Source organism: Carcharodon carcharias, chromosome 12 (assembly GCF_017639515.1).
Source record: "Carcharodon carcharias isolate sCarCar2 chromosome 12, sCarCar2.pri, whole genome shotgun sequence".
Taxonomy (NCBI): Eukaryota; Metazoa; Chordata; class Chondrichthyes; order Lamniformes; family Lamnidae; genus Carcharodon; species Carcharodon carcharias.
In genome coordinates, this window is record NC_054478.1 from 91,350,884 (window position 1) to 91,372,633 (window position 21,750).

General features: G+C 41.7%; 1 protein-coding gene across 2 annotated transcripts in view; it reads right to left on the reverse strand.

Moving 5' to 3' along the window:
* Positions 1 to 21,750, reverse strand: part of nckap1 (NCK-associated protein 1) — a 206,041-nt gene that overhangs the window by 93,114 nt on the left and 91,177 nt on the right. For both annotated transcript variants that reach the window (XM_041200526.1, XM_041200524.1), the window contains exons 12-15: positions 21,306 to 21,415; positions 18,404 to 18,536; positions 3,239 to 3,320; positions 3,027 to 3,085 (exon numbers count right to left, since the gene is read on the reverse strand). In XM_041200526.1, coding sequence (XP_041056460.1) covers positions 3,027 to 3,085; positions 3,239 to 3,320; positions 18,404 to 18,536; positions 21,306 to 21,415 — 384 coding nt within the window. The remainder of the gene's footprint in view (positions 1 to 3,026; positions 3,086 to 3,238; positions 3,321 to 18,403; positions 18,537 to 21,305; positions 21,416 to 21,750) is intronic.

Consider the following 21,750-nt stretch of genomic DNA (forward strand, 5'->3'; position numbering starts at 1 on the left):
CTCCATCATCTGCTAACTTTGAAACTGTACAGTGCATGCCACATAAATATATGTTAAGAACAGCAGGGGTCTCAACATCCACTCCTCAGGGACATCACTGCACATTTCCTTCTAGTCTGAAAAACAACTGTGCAATGCTACCCACTGCTTTCTGCCCTTTAGCCAATTCTGTATCCACACAGCCACTGCTGCTTTAACCCCATAAACAAGTCTATTATGTGGCTCTTTATGAGTACAGTAACATAGTGGTTATGTTACTGGGCTAGTCATCCAGAACCCCGAGCTACCAATCCCGAGATTGGAGTTTAAATTCCAGCATGGCAGTTCGTGTGAATTTAAATTCAATTAAATAAATCTTCAATAAAAAGCCAGTACAAGAAATAATGATCATGAAGCTAGCAGATTGTTGTAATATATAAAATTTGTTATGGTGTATCTGTAATTTAGTGTTTTATACTGTATTTGTTTAGTGTAATCCTCAAGTTAGTCTGTGTGAAACCAGGCCATGTCAGCAAGTTTTTAGACTGTTGGGGAGTAAGATTTGCCCTATTCTGGCTCAAGTGAGCTAGCGTGACATTAGTCGTCTCAATTTCTCTGCTCCTCTCACCCATTCTAATCTGTCTCTCTCTGAACTTACTGCACTCTGTTCTCTCAGGTCCAACCCCAACATTGTCATCAAAGCTGCTGACAAGGGTGGTGCTGTTGTTGTCTGGAGCACTGACCTCTACCTCGCAGAGGCTGAGCGTCAACTCGGAGACACTTCCTCCTACCTCTCCCTGGACCATGACCCCACCACTGAACATCAAGCCATTGTTTCCAGGACTGTCACTGACCTCACCTCCTCTGGAGATCTTCCTCCCACAGCTTCCAACCTGATAGTCGCCCAACCTCGGATGGCCCGCTTCTACCTCCTACCCAAAATCCACAAACAGAACTGTCCCGGTAGACCGATCGTGTCAGCCTGTTCCTGCCCCACGGAACTCATTTCTCGTTATCTTGACTCCCTTCTCTCTCCCCTTGTCCAGTCCCTTCCCACCTACATCCGTGATTCCTCTGACACCTTACGCCATATCAACAATTTCCAGTTCCCTGGCCCCACCCGCTTCCTCTTCACCATGGACGTCCAATCCCTCTACACCTCCATCCCCCACCAGGATGGTCTGAGGGCCCTTAGCTTCTTCCTCGAACAGAGGCCCGAACAATCCCCATCCACCACTACTCTCCTCAGTCTGGCTGAGCTTGTTCTCACACCGAACAATTTCTCCTTCAACTCCTCTCACTTCCTCCAAATAAAAGGTGTGGCTATGGGTACCCGCATGGGCCCCAGCTATGCCTGTCTCTTTATGGGGTACGTGGAACATTCCTTGTTCCAGTCCTACTCTGGCCCTCTCCCACAACTCTTTCACCGGTACATCGATGATTACTTCGGTGCCGCTTCATGCTCTCGTTGGGACTTGGAAAAATTTATTAATTTTGCTTCCAATCTCCACCCCTCCATCATTTTCACATGGTCCATCTCTGACACTTCACTTCCCTTCCTTGACCTCTCTGTCTCAATTTATGGTGATAGACTGTCCACCAATATCCATTACAAGCCTACCGACTCCCACAGCTACCTCGACTACAGCTCCTCAGACCCTGCTTCCTGTAAAGACTCCATCCCATTCTCTCAGTTCCTTCGCCTCCGTCGCATCTGTTCTGATGATGCTACCTTCAAAAACAGTTCCTCTGACATGTCCTCCTTCTTCCTTAACCAAGGTTTTCCACCCACGGTCGTTGACAGGGCCCTCAACCGGGTCCGGCCCATCTCCCGTGCATCCGCCCTCACGCTTTCTCCTCCCTCCCAGAAACATGATAGGGTCCCCCTTGTCTTCACTTATCACCCCACCAGCCTCCGCATTCAAAGGATCATCTTCCACCATTTCCGCCCACTCCAGTATGATGCCACCACTAAACACATCTTCCCCTCACCCCCCCGGCAGCATTCTGTAGGGATTGTTCCCTCCGGGACACTCAGGTCCACTCCTCCATCACCCTCTACTCCTCAACCCCTACCTATGGCACCTCCCCATGTCCATGCAAAAGATGCAACACCTGCCCCTTCACTTCCTCTCTCCTCATCGTCCAAGGGCCCAAACACTCCTTTCAAGTGAAGCAGCATTTCACTTGCATTTCCTCCAACTTAGTCTACTGCATTCGTTGCTCTCAATGCGGTCTCCTCTACATTGGAGAGACCAAACGTAAATTGGGCGACCGCTTTGCAGAACACCTGCGGTCTGTCCGCAAGAAAGACCCAAACCTCCCCGTCGCTTGCATTTTAACACTCCACCCTGCTCTCTTGCCCACATGTCTGTCCTTGGCTTGCTGCATTGTTCCAGTGAAGCCCAACGCAAACTGGAGGAATAGCACCTCATTTTCCGACTAGGCACTTTACAGCCTTCCGGACTGAATATTGAATTCAACAACTTTAGATCTTGAACTCCCTCCTCCATCCCCACCCCCTTTCCATTTCTTTCCCCTTCCTTTTGTTTTTTCCAATAATTTATATAGCTTTTTCTTTTCCCACCTATTTCCATTATTTTTAAATCTTGTATGCTGGGCTAGTCTTTCCCCCCCACCCCCACTAGAGCTGTACCTTGAGTGCCCTTAATTAGCACATTCGTTTAGATAATATCACCACCTTCCACACTTCTTTGTTCCATTGTCTGTGACATCTTTTGATTATCTGCTCCTATCACTGCTTGCTTGTCCCTACAACCACACCATCCCCACCCCACTTCTCTTTCCCCACCCCCCACCACCTTAAACCAGCATATATTTCACCCCTCTTCTAACATTCAGTCAGTTCTGTGGAAGGGTTATGAGGACTCGAAACGTCAACTCTTTTCTTCTCCGCCAATGCTGCCAGACCTGCTGAGTTTTTCCAGGTAATTCTGTTTTTATTTTAGTTCCACAGCTTTCATCTGAGTACACATATTAACATGCTGTTTCAACATGGTCAACAAATAAGATTAGTCGGTTCTTACCTGCAGTCTAAACCAGTCCAGTCTCATTCCTCGGAAATCAAATACTTCTCCATCTTCAACTATATTACGCAAAAAAAAATGTTTTGACTTTACACAGGAAAAACAGCATTTCATTATCAAGCATAAATTTACTTTTCTTCATAATTCAGTCTCAAAGTAGACAAAATATTGAAGTATCTGCTAATATGAATCAAAAGGAATGATTGGTTCACCTTGCTTTACACTTAAGGAAGTCATAGTGTTCACAAAGGAAGACATAATGATGGATTCATCTTCTGGACACACAGAAAGATTCTAGAACGGAAAAATTGCATGAAAATATTCAGTATTGCTAAAATATAATTATTTACTTCTCCAAGTTAGAGGTGGGAGGAAATTGCATACAGAATTCACTTCTTTGAAAAAAAAACTTAGGTCATTAGAACCTGTTTGATGCTACCACTTAAGCTTATTATAGTAGCCAAGTAGCCTTCTGTTTTTCATATCTGACATTGGCCTGCATGTGGGACTTGTGCTCCACTGTAAACATTCTACCAGTGACTTCAAAATCTGCACAGCCAGAAGGGAGTCACACACTGTCCATGATTTTTGCGATTAAAATTAATGTTTAGGAAAGCAGTTTCAACTGAAATTTTAATATTCTCGTCAGGCAAGCGAGGCTGCCGGTTGAAAGTGAGGATTCCCACAGAGTTATTCCTTTTAAGGGAAGCATTATTTTAACTTTTACAATGTACAAAAGTTAAAGTATTTTCAAGTTAGAGTATGATCGTGATCGTAATCATGACTACAACACATTCATTAGAAAGATAAATTACTTGCCTAGTAAACCATTTCCCATTTCTCAAGTAATATGTATCTTTCACACACTGAGAACAGAGCCCAGCTTGATGAAATTGTGGGAAACTACATGTGAAGCATGCATATTAAAATGTAATCTTGACACATCAGATTTCACCTCTTACTATGGTGACATGGAAAGCATTGGGACCTGAGCCATGGTGCTAATCTGTTTTGACCAGAAATCAATAATTCATCACAAACCTAAAAGTATACCTTAAAAAATTTTTGGGGATGGATGAATGGGGGTGAAGGATGCACAGCATATGAAGATAATCCTACTAGACATGTAATCTATCTTCAACATTGTGCAATTTCTAGAGGGATATATCGCAGTAATACAAAATTAGACGTGCATTTTCCTTCGGGGTATATCACAGTAACAGAAAATTAGAAGTGAAAAGAGCCACCTGCAGATCAAGCACCAATGGCAAGCCTAACACCAGTTTCAGTAATAATTTGCAAAGAAAATTGTTATATGTTACAGTTAAATATAGATAATACTTAGCAAATGTGCAAGAACTGCTCTGTATAACAGCCTTGCATGTGGTATCAATTAAGATATGACTGACAGATGCTGGTAAAACGACCATGCAACCTATGGACAATCACAAGCTTTCGCACTGGCCTTCTTCACTGCAAAATGATAGAGGTACACTATCATTTAGCTGTCTGCTACATAGGCACTGAAGTGCACTGGGTCATTGCACGATAAAAAAAGAGCAATCTATTCTGCACAGGAGACATAATTTGGAGCTCCACAAGAAATCACAGAAAAGCAGTGGGGAATAATGTTTCAGTTCTGGCTTGCCTAGCTAGTGATAAAATTAGGTGATAACTTGTTGCCTAATACAAAACCAAGATGTGAATTCACAGGAAAACAGATATGTGATTGATTGCTAAATATTTTACTTTACTTTACTAAATAGTTTATCTTCAGAGCTCAATTTATTAGTAATTGTAAGGTTTTATTAGTTGCAGTATGGTTTACTATCAGCAGTGAAGGTTATTGGGAGTAGCAGTGTTTATTATTATAAATTAAGAAAAATAATTAACTAACTCAGTATAAAGATGGCAGGGCAGGTGATGCGTTGCGACTGCAGAATATGGGACTCTTCGACAGCAGTGTGATCCAGAGAAAACACATCTGCAAGTGTCTGTGGCTCGAGAAGGTTCAGGGTCACTGAGCATGAGGCCGAGCTGCAGATACTGACACATCAGGGAGGGAGGGAGGCGAAAGTTACCTGGACACTATACCAGAAGGCAGTAACACCCATTAGGATAGGGACTTCTGATTTGGTCAGTGGTCAGGGACAGGAAGGCGTGACTGAGAGTGAAGCAGGTATGGGGAATCAGGAGGTGGAAGTGGAGGAGCCTCAGCCCTTGCAATTGTCCAACAGGTTCGATGTGCTTGCAACCACTTTGGATGACCATGTCACCATGGTACAGGAGGCCATTCAAGCAGGGGAGTAAATAGGGATATAGTGGTATGAGGGGACAGTTTAGTCGGGGGATAGACTCTGCAGCATAGAATTTGAGTCCAGAAGGCTGTGTTTTGCCTGGCAGGAGGTAGGGTTTAGGTCATCTGCTCTGGGCTGGAGAGCAACTTGCAGTGGGAGGGGGAGAATCCAGTGGTTGTGGTCCACATCGGGGCCAGTGACATAGGTAAGGTTAGGCAAGAGGTTCTGATTAAGGAATATCAGCAGCTAGGGGCCAAATTAAGAAACAGAGCCTCAAAAAGGTAACAATCGCTGGATCATCTAAGCCATGACAAGCTGGCGACAGTAAATAAGATTAGGGAGTTGAAAGCATGGCACAAAGACGGGCGTGGGAGAAATGGGTTTTGATTCATGGTATACTGCCACCAATACAGGGGATAGTGGGAGCTGTACCATTGGGGCAGTCTTCATCTGAACCGTGCTGAAGCCAGTGTTCTGGCAAGTCGTATAACAAGGGGGGGATGGAAAGAATTTTAAAGTAAATAGTGGGGGCAAGGGATCAAGTGTGGAAAGATGTAATCAATTAAATAGAGAAGACAAGACAAGAGAGCAAGGTAGCAATAAGAGAAGTGATAATCAAAGCAAGGCAGGAAGGGACAGAACATGCAAACTTAAGATAAGGCCAGAGATTGCAAAAATGGTAAAAAGACAGTTAAAGGCTTGGTATCTAAATACGCACAGCATGTGTTTAAAAAAAGGTGAATTGACAGCTCAAATAGAAATAAATATTTATAATCCGATAGCCATTAGAGACATGGATACAAGGTGACAAAGACAATCTGAATATTCAAGGGCGCATAACATTTAGGTAGGACAGGAAGCTAGGAAAAGGTGGTGAATAGCTCTGCTAATTAAGGATGATATTAGCATAATAGAGAGAGATGACCTTAGTTTTAAAGATCAAGATGTAGAATCAGTCTGGATAGAGGTAAGAAATAGTAAAGGTAGGAAGTCACTTGTGGAAGTGTTTTACAGTCCTCCAACAGTAACCACACTGTAGGATGGGGTGTAAAAGGAGGATGGGGGCTTGTGAGAAAGGTATGGTGATAAACATAGGTGATTTTAAATATATATACATAGATTGGGATAATCAGATTGGCAAAGGTAGCCTGGAAGATGAGTTTATATTGTGTTTTTGGCATAGTTTCTTTGAGCAGCAGGTGCTAAAGCCAACCAGAGAGTAGGCTAATCTGGATCTGGTAACGTGCAACGAGACCAGATTAACTAATGATCTTATAGTAAAAGGTTTCCCTCGGAAGCAGTGATCATGACATGACTGAATTTCACATTCAGTTAGAGGGAAAGAAGAGTGGGTCTTAGACTAGTGTTTTGAACTTAAATAAGGACAATTATGAGGATATGAAGCCAGAGCTGGCTGAAGTGACCTGGGAAATTAGGTTAAGGGATAAGTCAGTCGAGATGCAGTGGCAGACATTTAAGGAGTTATTTCAGAACACTCAGCAAAGATATATTCCAGTGAGAAAGAAAAACTCTAGAGGAAGGGCATACCATCTATGGCTAACTAAGAAAGTTAAAGGTAGTATTAAATTGAAAGAAAAAGTACAATTCTACAAAGATTAGTGGCAGGTTTGAAGACTGGGCAGAACATTAAAAGCAAAGAATGGATAAAAAAAAATGAGGGAGAAATTCAAGAGAGCTAGCTAGAAAATCATATATTAAGAGTTTCTACAGATAATTAGAAAGGAAAAAGGTAAAGTGAATGTTGGTCCTCTACAGAGTGGGTCCGGGGAACTAATAATGGAAAATAAGGAAATGGTGGATGAATTGATCAGATATTTTGTCTTCACTGCAGAGGGTACAATAACATCCTAAAAATAAGTGTGCATCAAGGTGAAAAGGAGGGAGGATCCTAAAATAATTACAATCACCAGAGAAAGAGTACTAAGAAAATTATTAGAACTAAAAGCTGACAAGTCCCCAGGTCCTAATGGACATCATCTTAGGGCCTTAAAAAAAGTGCCTGCTAAGATAGTAGGTTTACATTTCCAAAGTTCACTAGATTCTGGAAAAATCCCATCAGATTAGGAAATAGTGAATGTAACTCCTCTATTCATGAATGGAGGGAGTCAGAAAGCAAGAAGCTACAGGCCAGTTAGCTTAACATGTCATTAGGAAAATGCTGGATTCTATCATTAAGGAGGTTATAGTGGGGCAATGAAAATCTTAATGCAATCACAGAGAGTCAACATGGTTTTGTGAAACGGAAATCCTGTTTCACTAACTTATTAGAGTTCTTTCAGAACTAACAAGCAACATGGATAAAGGAGAACCTGTGGATGTGGTGTGCTTGGATTTCCAGAAGGCATTTGACAAGGTGCCACATCAAAGGTTACTACACAAAATAAGAGCTCAGTGTAGGGGGAAAACATTTTAGCATGGATAGAGGATTGGTTAGTTAACAGGAAACAGTGAGTGGGCTTAATAAGCATAAATGGGTCATTTTCAGGTTGGCAAGATGAAACGAGCAGAGTGGCACAAGGGTCAGTGCTGGGACCTCAGCTATTTACAAGCTATATTTATGTCTTGGATGACAGGACCGAATGTATGGTTGCTAAATTTGCTGATGACAAAGGTCGATTGGAAAGTAAATTGTGAAGAGGACATAAGGAGTCTGTAAAGGGATATGGATAGGTTAAGTGAGTGGGCAAAAATTTGTCAAATGGCGTGTAATGAGAGAAAATGGGAATTTGTCACTTTGGCAGGAAGAGTCAAAGGCAGCATATTATTTAAATGGGGCGAGGTTGCAAAATTCTGAGGTACAGAGGGATCTGGGTGTCCCGGTACATGAATCACAAAACGTTAGTATGCAGGTACAGCAAGTGATTAGGAAGGCAAATAGAATGTTGTCATTATATTCCATTTTCCTTGCAATAAAAGGGATGTTTTGCTACAGTTGCATAGAGACCACATCTGGAGTACTGTGTACCCATTTTGGTCTGCTTATTTAAGAAAGGATATAAATGCATTAGAAGTTCAGTGAAAGTTCATTCGACTGATACCTGGGATTGGGGGTGGGGACACTATCTCATGAGGAAAGGTTGGACAGGCTGGGCCTGTATCCATTGGAGTTTAGAAGATACTTGACAGGGTGGATGCTGAAAGGATCCCTTGTGGGAGGGTGTAGAACTAGGGGACACAGTTTAAAAATAAGGGCCCTCCCATTTATGAGGAGAGTCTCCCACGGAAGTGAGGAGAATATTTTCTGAGGGTAGAGAGCCTGTGGAGTTCTCTTCCCCAGACAGCAGTGGAGGCAGGGTCATTGAATACTTTCAGGGCTGAGTGAGAGAGATTTTTGATTGACAAGGGAGTCAAAAGGTATTGGAGGAAGGCAGGAAAGTAGAATTGAGGCCATAATAAGATCAGCCATGATCTTACTGAATAGCACAGCAGGCTTGATGGGCTGAATGGCCTACTCCGCTACCATTTCCTATGTACATATGTGGCTTTAGAGAAAGCCCCAGATGAATCCAAGGACTCCATTTAGAATGCCAAATCAAGTAAGCCTCATCTACAATTAGGACCTGTAATTCACCACCTCGAGAAACCAAAACACACAAATAGCAGTGCAGCTGTCCACACAAGAAACTCACATTCAAACTTCAATTTCCATCTTTCTCCCCCCCCCCCCCCCCCTCCCAGTTATGCTGCTGTAGCCATTCACACATCTGGGTCTTGAACACATACTTCATTTCTCTAATTTGTAGCATCATTGCCTACCTGTGTTTTACACCATGACAATCATTTAATTATCTCTGCCACTCAATCTTTTTCTCCACACCAATTTTTCACTGGCTCTTTTCCTCATGTTTTGAAAGGTAACAAGACCTGGAGCATTAGCCTTACTTTTCTCTTTCCACAAATGCTGTCTTTATTTCAGTATTTTCCAATACAAATCAAAGAACCTTGATTGCTGCAGGTACTAGGTTGTAAAGAACTAAGCTAAGCTCTCAATTAGAAACAAGTGCAGACTTAACTGGGTATATTTTCTAAGAGCTTGTGAAAAACTGGAGAAACAAAATACAAACAAGCCATAACTGACTAACTCTCATGTTGGCTACATCAGTGTTGATCCTGTTGGCACATGGACATCAAAATGAGATGGAACAAATAAATATTACAGAATATTAGCTCCACTCTTCACTGAGAGATCTCGGTTAGTTGATCTACTGGGGTGGATCAAGGTATCTACCATTTGGAACAAAAGACTGATCTTATGGCGGATTGTTTTCAGTTTTGAATGCAATATTTAACTGTCGCAGGAATTTTTTTTTATTCTTCATTCATGGGATGTAAGTATCACTGGCAAGACCAATATTTATTGCCTATTCCTTGAGAAGACAGTGGTTAGTCGTCATCTTGAACTGTAGTTTGCATTGTGTAGGTACATCCACAGTGCTGTTAGGGAGTAGTCCCAAGATTTTGACCCTGCGACAATGAGGGTCAAGCGGCTTATTTCCAAGTCAGGATACTGTATGACTTGAGGGAAACTCTGAGGTGATGCTCCCATGTATCTGCTGCACTTTTCCTTCTAGATGGAAGGAATTGCAGATTTGGAAGTTTCCATCGAAAGAGCCTTGGTGAGTTGCTGCAATGCACCTTGTAGATGGTACACACTGCTGCCATTGCGTGTCAGTGGTGAAGTGAGGTGAATGTTTAAGGTGGTGGATGGGTGCTATTCAAGCAGGTTGCTTTGTTTTGGATGATGTCAAGTTACTTGACTGTTGTCAGAGCTGTACTCATCCAGGAAAGTGGAGAGTATTGCATCACACCCCTGACTTGTGCCTTGTAGATGGTGGACATGCTTTGGGCTTTCAGGAAGTGAGTTACTTGTCTCAGAATTCCCAGCCTCTGACCTGCTTTTGTAGCCACATTTGTGTAACTAGTCCAGTTAAGTTTCTGGTCAACAGCAACCCCCAGGATGTTGATGGTGGGGGAATTCAGCAATGGCAATGCCACTGAATGTCATTGGGAGATGGCTAGATTCTCCCTTGTTGGAGATGATCATTACCTGGCACTTGTGTGACTTGTCACTCATCAACCCAAGCCTGATTTTTGTCGAGGTCTTCCTGCATGCGGGCATGGACTGCTTCATTAAGTGAGTAGTTATGAATGGGGGCTAAAACTGTTTATTCATCAGCAAACATCCCTATTCTGACCTTATGTTGCAGGGAAGTTCATTGGCAAAGCAACTGAAGATGGTTGGGCCTAGGACACTGTCCTGAGAAACTGCTTCAGCAATGTCCTAGACTGAAATAATTGGTCAACAACTAATACCATCTTTGTGCTAGGTATGATTCCCAGCCGGTAGAGGTTTCTCGCCATTAACTTGTATTTTACTCAGGCTTTTTGACTGATGCTCAGTCAAATGCTACCTTAATGTCATTCTTACCTCATCCCTCAAATGCAGCTCTTTTGGTCCTGTTTGGATCAACCCTATAATGAGGTCCGAATCCAACTGGACTCCAAACTGAACATTGTGACCAGCTTGTTGCTGAGTAAGTGTCGCTTGACAGCACATTTGACAACTCCTTTCATCACTTTGCTGATAATTGAGAGTAAGCTGATGGGACAGTAACTGGCTGGATTGGATGTATTTTATTATTTGTGGGCAGGACATACCTGGGCAATTTCCACTTGGACTGGTAGATGCCAGTGCTGTAGCTGTACTGGAACAGGTTGAATAGGGACATGGCCTGTTCTAGAGAATGTCTTCAACACTACAGCTGGGATGTTGCTGGGGTCCATAGCCTTTGCTGTTTCCAGTGTGCTCTGCCATTTCTTGATATCACGTGGTGTGGCTCAAATCGGCTGAAGGCGACTGGCATTTGGAATGCTGGGAACCTCATGAGGAAGCCAAGATGTATCATTCAACACTTGTGGCCGAAGTTGGCTGCAAGCACCTCAACCTTGTCTTTAGAACTGATGTACTGGATTCCAAAAGTGCAGCTATGAGAAAAGATTGGCTAGGCTAGAGTTGTTTTCCTTAGAAAAGAGAAGGTTGAGGCGTGACCTAAATGAGGTGTACAAAATTATGAAGGGCCTAGACAGGGTAGGCAGAAAAGACCTGTTTCCCCTAGCTGAGGGGTCAATTACCAGGGGCATAGATTTAAGGTGATTGGTAGAAGATTAGAGGGGTCATGAGGAAAAACTTTCACCCCAGAGGGTGAATTAGGCACCAATTCACTGCCTAAATTGGTGATTGAGGCTGAAATGCTCAACTCATTTAAAAAAGGGACCTGGATCTGCACCAGAAGTGCCGAAACCTGCAAAGCCACGAACCAAGTACTGGAAAGTGGGATTAAAAATGAGCAGCTAGTTTTTTTTCTCTTTCTTTTTTTGGCTGGCGCAAACCTGACAGGCTGAATCACCTCTTTCTGTGCTGTAACTTTTCTATGGTTCTATGGATGATCTTGGAATTTCTGCTTCCCTTGGTTGCTTAATTGTTCACAACCATTCACGAATTGACAGGGCAGGTCTGCAGGGTTTTGATCTGATTTGTTGGATACGGAACTGCTTAGCACTCTCTGTGGCATACTGTTGCCCCCATTTGTAATCCTGTGGTGTAGCCTCACCAGGTTGCCATCTCATTTTTAGATACACTTGATGCTGTTTCTGGCATGCGCTCCCTTAGCTCGATGTCAAAAGTAGAGAGATATGCCAAGTCATCCAGTTTTATGGTAATGGTAGAGTGAGATACATGTTGAGCCATGAGGTTACAGATTGTGGTGCAGTACAATTCTTTTGCTGCTGATGGCCCACAGTGCCTCAAGGATGCCCAGTTTTGAGCTGCTAGATCTGATCTCAATCTACCCAATAAGAATGGTGGCAGTGTCACACAACACAGTAGAGGATATCCTCACTGCGAAAATTGTGTTTTGTCGCCATATGGGCTGTAGGATGATCATTCCCACCACTGGTCACAGACAAATGCATCTGTGACAGATGGAGTGCTGAGGACGATATCAAGTCAGTTTTTCTTTCCTGTTTGTTCTCTCACCACCTGACCTGCTATGCACATTTGTCCTCCAGGACTCAGCCAGTTCATTCAAAAGAGGTGCTACAAATCCACTTTGTGTTGGACATTGAAGTCCCTCACATTCTGTCCCCTTGCTCCCCTCATTGCCTCTTCCAGATGTTTTTCAACATGAGGAAAGTACTGATCCATCAGCTGAGGGAGGGCAGTACACAGTAATTGGCACAAAGTTTCCTTGCCCATGTTTGACAATATGCCACAAGACTTCATGGGGTTTGGAATCAATGTTGAAGACTCCCAGGGCCACTGGTTCTTGAGTGTGTATCACTATGCTGCCACCTCTGGTGAAGGAGGTGGTTGGAGATGTTGTCTGACAGTCATATTCAAAGAATCATACCTGTCAAACTATTGCTTGACCAGTCTGTGGGACAGCTCTCCCAATTTTGGCACAAGTCCCCAGATGCTACTGAGATGAGCTTACTGAGAGTGCCTTTGTCATATCTGATGTCTGGGTCGATGCCAAGTGGCCTGCCCTGTTTTATTCTTATTTGACTTTTTCATGGCAGTTTAAAACAACTGCATGGCTTGCTAGGCAATTCAGAGCACAGTAAAAGAGTCAACTACATTGCAGTGGATCTAGAGTCACACGTAGGCCAGACCAGGTGAGGACAGCAGATTTCCTTCCTTAAAAAATATTAATGAACCAGATGGGTTTTTAACAACAATTCAGTTGTTTCATGGTCACCATTACTGAGATTATCATTTCTGATTTATTTAATTGAATTTAAATTCCCCATCTGCCATCGTGGGACTTAAATTCATGTCTCTGGGCATTAGTTTAGGTTTCTGGGTTACTGATACAGTAACATTATGCTATATGCAGGATGCAACATAGAGGAATAAATGGAAGCTGGATTTAAATAATTAAAATTAAAAACCCACAGCAAAATTCAAATAACTATACAACATGGGAGACTAAGTGAATACCTTCTAGGTGTGCAAAAAATGAACTGAAGCACTGATGCATGTGCAGACCTTGTACAACATGCGGCAGCGGTTCACTGCAGACAACACTGCCACCTATCAAATACACCTTCAAACAGAGGTACTCTGTTCACATAGACCCAGATCTTCCAGTCAATGGCATTGCTGTGCACATTGGTGGAGGGGTGTGTGTGTGTGTGTGTGTGTGTGTGTGTGTGTGTGTGTGTGTGTGTGTGTGTGTGTGTGTGTGTGTGTGTGTGTGTGTGTGTGTGTGTGTGTGTGCCAAGGGGCTGGGTGAAGAGGTGAGATGAGTCAGTGGATGGGTGGGGTGCGTGTGTGTAGTTCAGTCAGGTTGGATCAAGGAGTCACTTTGGACAGGGGTTAGGTGGTGGGGGGGGGTGTGTGTTGGCGGGGGGGGGGGGGGGGGGGGGGGGGGGGCGTTGGGGTGCAGGGCAGGGGTAGCATCCAGCAGAAGTTGGTGGGTTGAGCTATGCTGTTAATCACTGAGTTACACCAGAGATTAAACAGTCTTACATTTCCAGAGTAAGTATCTGGATAAGCACCATGTATCTAGTCCAAGTCTCAGACATTGAAATTAGCGTAAGAGACTTTCACATGGTGCCCCGAGCAGCATAAAATCAGCTCATCGGAATTTTAAACTTCCTGGACAGCGCCTGATGACACACCAGGACTTCTACAGGGTCCTGATGCACATCAGTAACTTAAGTCCAGGTTTCGCCACTCTGGGTCTCAGAAGATTTGGGCCATTATTCCCTTATGAAGTAATATGTAGCCTGTTCAACTTCAGGGACATGTGAAGATGCCAAACACAGATACTTCAATCACTGCAACGTTGAGTTTTAGAAATTTCTTCCATAAACCTATTAGAGAGCAACGATCTACATGCTAAACATGTCGGCACAATGGACAACTGTGAATCGTTTATATAAACTGCGGAGCAAACATAATATTTTCCAAAAGTGGAAAGTTAAAAACATTATCTTATGTATTTTTCACATTTTACAAGATACAGAATAAAAATAAAACTATCCTTTTCTGTCCAATGTACAACTGACAAATTGATAAGTTTCATATTCCATCTACTGGCTATACAGCTACATTGCATGTAAAATTTCCAGAAACACACAGCTTTATTCAAAAAATAATTTCTCAATAGTCCCTTAATATTTTAACAAATATTTACTATAGTTGTACTTCACAAAGCCACCAACAGGTGATATTATGTGCCTTTGTCTAATCAGATTATTCGTTTTGATCTCTGTACTGCAGATGTGTTGAAACTATATGTACAGGAAAGATAACTTACATTTCATCCCTTCCCCCCCTCCCTGACCTCACAGACAGTTGAGAGCACAGAAAAGGTGGGGAGCATGTGAGCACAGTGAAGGAGGCAAGCAGACTGAAGTTGTGGGGGGGTGGGGGTGCAGGGGAGAGACACAGCTGTTGAGAAAATAGAAACATGAAGAGGCAAGAAAGAGCATGTGTGCAGCAAAAGTGGGTAAGTAGAGGCTGCATAGTACAGCAAGAGCTAAACTGGAACAAGCAGACTGCAGTTTGAAGCAAAGAACAATGCACTACAGAGCGACGTAGTGCATTCAAGCACTAATTTGCATAGGAACCTTGCACACAGGTGAAAGGAAACATAGAAACAGAAAATTTATGGAAGCCTCTGTCAGTCAAGAAGCCCTGATCCAGCCTACTCCCACTTTACAACCTTTGGTCTGTAACCCTGTAGGTTATGGTACTTCAAGTATACATCCACTATTTTTAAAAGGTGATGGGGTTTTATGCCTCTACCACACTTTCAGGTAATGAATTCAAGACTCCCAGTATTATCTAGATGAATAAAACTACTCAACTCCTCCCAATTCTTCTGCCAATTGCCTTAAACCTTTGCCCCTGGTTACTGATGTCTCTGTAAGGGGAAGCAGGTCCTATCAAATATGTCGAGGCGTCTCAATTTTATACACAACTGAATCTCCCCTCAACATTCTGTGTTCCAAAGAAAGTGGCCTCAGCCTATACAATCTTTCGTCATAGCTAAAATTCACTATTCTGCCTTGGAGAATCAGCTGTGGCCTAGTTGGTAGCACTCTCACCCTGAATCATAAAGTTCCAGATTCAAATCTCACTACTTGAGCAGAAAAATCAAGGCTGACACTCCAATTAAGTAATCATAGGGAGTGCTGCATCATCAGATGAGACGTGTTTCGGATGAGGCCCGATCTGCCTTCTTGGGTGGATGTAAAAGATCTCATGATGCCATCCCAACAAGAGCAAAGGAGTTATCCCTGATGTTTTGTTTTTGTTTTCGATTTCCAGCATCCGCAGTTTTTTGCTTTTATCCCCGGTGTCTTGGCCAATATTTAGCCCTCAATCAAAATCACAAAAACAAATTTTCTGCTCATTATCCCATTGCCGTCTGTAGGAGTTTGCTGTGCACAAATTGGCTGCCACATTTCCTGCATTACAATAGTGACTACATTGCAAAGTGCAAAGGCTGTAACCTGCTTTGAAGCATCCAGTGGTCATGCAAAGCACTATAAATTCAAGTCTTTCTTTCTTTCCTAGCAATATCCTCACAAATCCTTCCTGTAATATGGCAACAAATATGCAGTACCTAGTTGTGGCCTAACTAGTGTTTTGTATAGTTCCAGCATAACATCTTTGCTTTTATATTCTGTACCTCAGCAAATAAAAGAAAGTACCCTTCATGCCTTCGTAACCAACCACCTTATCTACCTGCCCTGCTACTTTCAGGGATCTGTGGACATGCGCACCAAGGTCCATGTGTGTCTCTACACTACTCAGCATCCTACAATTTACTGTCCATTTCCTTGTCGTGTTTGACCTACCCAAATGCATTATCTTCAAATTGAATTCTATTTGTCACTTTTCATTTGCCCACTTGACCAGCTCAGTGATATCATCCTGCAGTCTACAACCTCCTTCCTCACTATCAACTACCCCACAACTAATTTTTGTATCACCTGAAAACTTCATCATACTGCCTGCATTTAAGTCTAAATCATTGAAATATAAAGCACAAAAAGCAAGGGACATAGTACTGAGCCTTGCAGAATCCCACTAGAACAGATTTGCAGTCACAAAGACTGCCCTTGATCATTACTCTTTGCTTTCTGCCTCTGAGCCAATTTTGGATCTAATTTGTCACTTTTCCTTGGATCCCATGGGCTTTTCCTTTTCTGACTTGTCTTCCATGTGAAACCTTGTCAAAAGCCACGTCAACTACAGTAAATGCACTATCCTCATCCACTCTCCTCATTTCCCTCTTCAAGAAATTCAATTAAGTCAGTCAGACATGATCTTACTTCAAAATAAACCCATGCTGACTGCCATTGATTAAACAATGTCTTTCTATATAAATGATTTATACTGTCCCCAACAGCTTTTTCCAACAATCTGCCTACAAACAAGATTTGACTGACTGGTCTGTAATTACTCAGGCTATTCCCTTTTTAAGAAACGATACAACATTAGCAGTCCTCCAGTATGCCTGTAGCCAGAGGACACTGGAAAATGGTTACAGCCTCCAGTATTTCCTCCCTTGACTTTCTTAGCAGCCTGGGATATATTTTACCAGGCCTGACAATTAATCCACTTTCAAAGATGCCAATCTCCTAATATTTCCTATGTTTACCCATCCAATATTTCACACTCCTCCTCAACTACAATATCTGCTTGTCCACCTCTTTTGTGAAGACTGGCTCAAAGTATTCGTTAAGAAGCATGTCCACGAGTTTTTTTGGTCTTGAACAGACCCTATTCTTTCCTTATTTATCCTCTTACTCTTTTTGAGCTTATGTTCTCTGGAGTTTCGAAAAATGAGAGGAGATCTTGTGGAAACCTAAAAAATTCTGAAGGGGATTGATAGGTTGGATGCAGAGAAATTGTTTCCATTGGTTGGGGAGTCTAAAAGATGGGGCACAGTCTCAGGATAAGGGGCCAATCATTCAGGAGGAGAAATTTCTTCACTCAGTGTTGTGAATATTTAGAATTCTCTACCCCAGAGGGTTGTGGATGCTCTATCGTTGAATACATTTAAGGCTGGGATAGACAGATTTTTGGTGTCTCAGGGAATTAAGGGATAAGGGAAGCCTAAGATCAGCTATGATCGTATTAAATGGCAGAGCAGGCTCGATGGGCCATGTGGTCTGCTCCTGCTCTTACTACTTATGTTCTTCATGTATTTCCAAAACATTTTGGGGATTTCCTTGATTTCACTCAACATTTTTTCACATCTCTTTCCTGGTTTCCTTTTTAATTTCACCAGTTACTATATTCCTCCAGGCTTTCTGCAATATTGAGTTCTCAGTATCTAACAATAGCCTCCCTTTTATTGCCTTAACTTATCCTTCATGCTCCACGGGTTTAGATTTGGTAGTCTCAAAATTGAGAGAGAAACCTATGCTTTCTATTCCTTTCACACTGGTTTTATCTCAGTTCATATTAGGATGGTCGAAATTCACTACGACTGCTGCTCTATGTTTTGTACTTCTCAGCAATTTGTTGACATTGCTTTTCTTTTTTCCTCTGGACTGTTTGGGCATCTAATGGATATGCCCAGCAGTATGACTGCCCCGTGTGCAGCTCACGTGGCCTTAGTTGATGGCAAAAAAGGAGAGTGCGGAAAATAGAGCCAGTCCAAAAGAATTACGCAGAACTTATACACTGAGCGCATGCACAGGAACAGAGGGAGCGGAAACATGCACATGGAAGGAGGGAGAAGGAGAAAAATAAATACATAATTCTTTCCTTGCCTCACCACTTTTTAATTTAGAACTTCAGCATTTTCCAAGCTGGACTCAAATTCATACTGTATTATAAACAGATGAGCAGTTTAAAGATTCTACGGCTGATGCCTATAAAATAAATAACTGGTTGTAGATTGACATGTTCAACAAAAGATTAGAAGGATTTAGGATTTGTTCAGAATCATTTGCATAGCCATAGCTAATGCACGTTCTCTGTCACTACTTTAACACTACCTGCATTTAATTAATACTCTGCAATAACCTTACCTGCACAAGTTCATTCAGCACCACTGCATCAAAACCAGACAAATATTGCACATAATATCTCTGCATCACTGGTCCATACTTGCGCACATGCGCTCTGAGCTCTTCCATGTAATAGATCAGTTCAGCAACGTGTCTAAAAGAGTTCAAAAAGAGATATTAATTTTCAACAAATTTCAAATGAATTATCGAATTGTAGAGAAGCATCTTTCAAAGAAACAGATAGACAAATATTACTTTTAAAATGATTTAAACTAACCTTTCCATTTGACTTATTGCTACAACTAGCAAATTTACAAACAAATCAAACTAACCACCATCGATGTTCAATTTACCTTGCCATGCTGTGTTTGAAAACATACCAGTCAATTAATTGTGAAGTATAGAGCAAAAACAATGTAGAATGTTAAACAAAATTGCGCTCTCTCTGGACAGTTGCAGTTTTAAACCACCGACATCTCCATCGCTGTCAGATCACTGATTCAATAAGCATATTGCAGCTATTAAAAATGTTTTTGACAGTTTAAAACAATCACTATTTATAAAATGGGAATGAATTTTGTTCTTATAAAAGTGAAGAATGCCAGTGCTGGGTAATGGGACACTTTAAGAACATAAGAAATAAGAGGAGTAAACCATATGGCCATTCAAGCCTACTGTGCCATTTAATGCAATCATGGATGAACATTTAAATTATCTCCACTTTCCTGCCCTATTCCCATATTCTTTAATTCCCAAAACTCTTTTAATTTCAGTCTTTAATATACCTACCAGCTGAACACAAATAACCCTCTAGGCAGATATTCCAAAAGTCACAGTCCTAAGTGAAGAAATTTTTCATCTCACGCCGAAATGGTCAATCCCTCAACCTCAGACTGTGATCCACAGACTCTCTAAGCAGAGGAAATGGCCTGTCAACATCTACCTCGTCAAGCCCTCAAATTTTTAAATGAGAGCACTTCTCATTCTTCTGAATTCCAGAGAATATTAGGCCCATCTCTCCTCATAGGGTAGCTCGCTCATCCCAGAAAATCAAACAAGTGAAATTTTGTTGCAATCCCTCCAAGATAACCATGCACTTTCTTGGGGACAGAGGCAAAATTGTGTGGTCTCACCAAAGCTCTCTTTATTGGTTACTCTTATATCGCAATACTTAGTACTTGCCTTTCTAACTGCTTGTTATTTTCTGTAAGTTAACTTTTCGTGATTCATGTACAAGGACACCCAAGCCCCTTTAAATCCCAATATTTAATAATAATCTCATCTATTAAAATTACTTTTTTTCTTTCATTTTGTCATCCAATGCACATATGAAGCATTCTCAGGTTAAGCATAGTACAGGACAGTAGAAGAATAAAGCCCCAGTACCTTGCTCCAACTCAAGAATAAACATACTACATCAAGTGAATTTTTCCCATTTTGTACACAATCATTTTTACGCTTTTCAAGCAAGACTATTAATTTAGTGTAAACTAGGGTCAGTACTATTATTGCACTCATACCTAGTAGGAATTGCTTTGAGAGCATGCCTATTCATTTCTAATAGAATCCTTACAGCCAGCAGAGATGAGACAGCTTGGGTTAGACTTAAGCCCAAGGATCAAGGATCGGTTCATGAACAGGAAACAGTAGGCATAAATGGGTTGGCAGAATGTAACGAGTAGAGTGCCTCAGGGGTTAGTACTGGGGCCTTAATGATTCACAATCTATTTCACTGATTTAGATGAAGGAACCGAATATATCGTTAGTAAATTTGCTGATGACAAAGATAGATAGGAATGTAAGTTGTGAAGAGGACAAAAGGAGTGCAAAGGGAGATAGTGAGTAGGCAAAAATTTGGCAGATGGAGTTAATGTGGGAAAATGTGAACTTATCCACTTTGGCATGAAGAATAGAAAAGCAGCATATTATCTAAATGGAGAGTGAATGCAAAAGTCCAAAGTACAGAGGGATCTGGGTGTCCTGGTGCATAATCACAAAAAACTAGTGTGCAGGTGCAACAAGTGAACAGGAAGGCAAATGGAATATTGTCGTTTATTGCAAGGAGAATGGAATATAAAAGTAGAGATTTTTGCTACATTTGTGTAGGGTATTGGTGAAACCACATGTGGAGTAGTGTATATAGTTTAGGTCTCTCCATTTAAAGGAGGACATAATTCCATTAGATGCAGTTTAGAGAATGTTCGTTCGACTGATTCCCGTGATGAGGGGGTTACCTTATGAGGAAAGGTTGGACAGTTGGGCCTATATCCATTAGAGTTTGTGAGAATGAGAGGTGATCTTATTGAACCATATAGAATCCTGAGGGGGCTTGGCAGAGTGTATGCTGACAGGATGTTTTCCCTTTGTGGGAAAGATCAGAACTACGGAACACAGTTTAAAAATAAGGGGTCTCCCATTTAACATGGTGATGAGAAGAATTTTTTTTCTCAGAGGGTTGTGAATCTCTGAGGTCACTGAATTTTTTTTTAAGGCAGAGGTAGACAGATTCTTGACTAACAAGAGAGGCAAAGGGTAGAGAGGATAGGAAGGAAAGTGGCCTGGAGTCCGCAATCAGATCAGTTATGATCTTACTGAATGGCAGAGCAGGCTCAAGGCATCGAATGGCCTACAAACCTGCTCCTAATTCGTATGTACGTACATTCGTAAAAAATCAGTCTGGTGCAGTGCACCAGTGACACTGACTGATCACATTTTTTTAACCCAGATTTTCAATGTACAAAGATATCCTCCCTTCTTTTTCCTATTAGCGTACTAAACAACCTCAGTTGTCCTCTTCATTTCAAAACTACTGTCCTCAACCTTTCCTCAAAAGACCTATCTTGAACACATTCAGCCCTGACTAGCACTTAAAAGAATCATAGCAGTGCCTTAAAAATCATAAAATTAACACAATGTTACTTACTTGTCTATAAAATCATCACTGTTTCTTGTTCTTGGAATGTTATCTGCATGACGAAGCAGCCAGATAATTTCATCACGTGCAAAAGATAGAGCCATGAAGACAAAGAGTGCCTAAAAAGGAGAGAGTCTGGTTACCAGTCTCAAGAAATAACAGAATTACATTCTGCTCATTTGGAATATTAGCTGTAATTTGCCTTTATAAGTGATATAAAATTGAGTGAACAAATTTCTTGTGATGCGAATAATTGGTTTGGGCAACGTCAACTAGAATGCAGAAATTATCTAATTTATACACACACTTCAGGGTATGCGAAAATCTTTATGAAACCAATTATTACATACATTTAAGTATTAACCTCAATTGTCTCTTCAATTTTTTGTTCAAATTGCATGGACTAGTCCAGATTGTAAATTTCGAAGATGAACACTGAAGAAGGATCTTATGT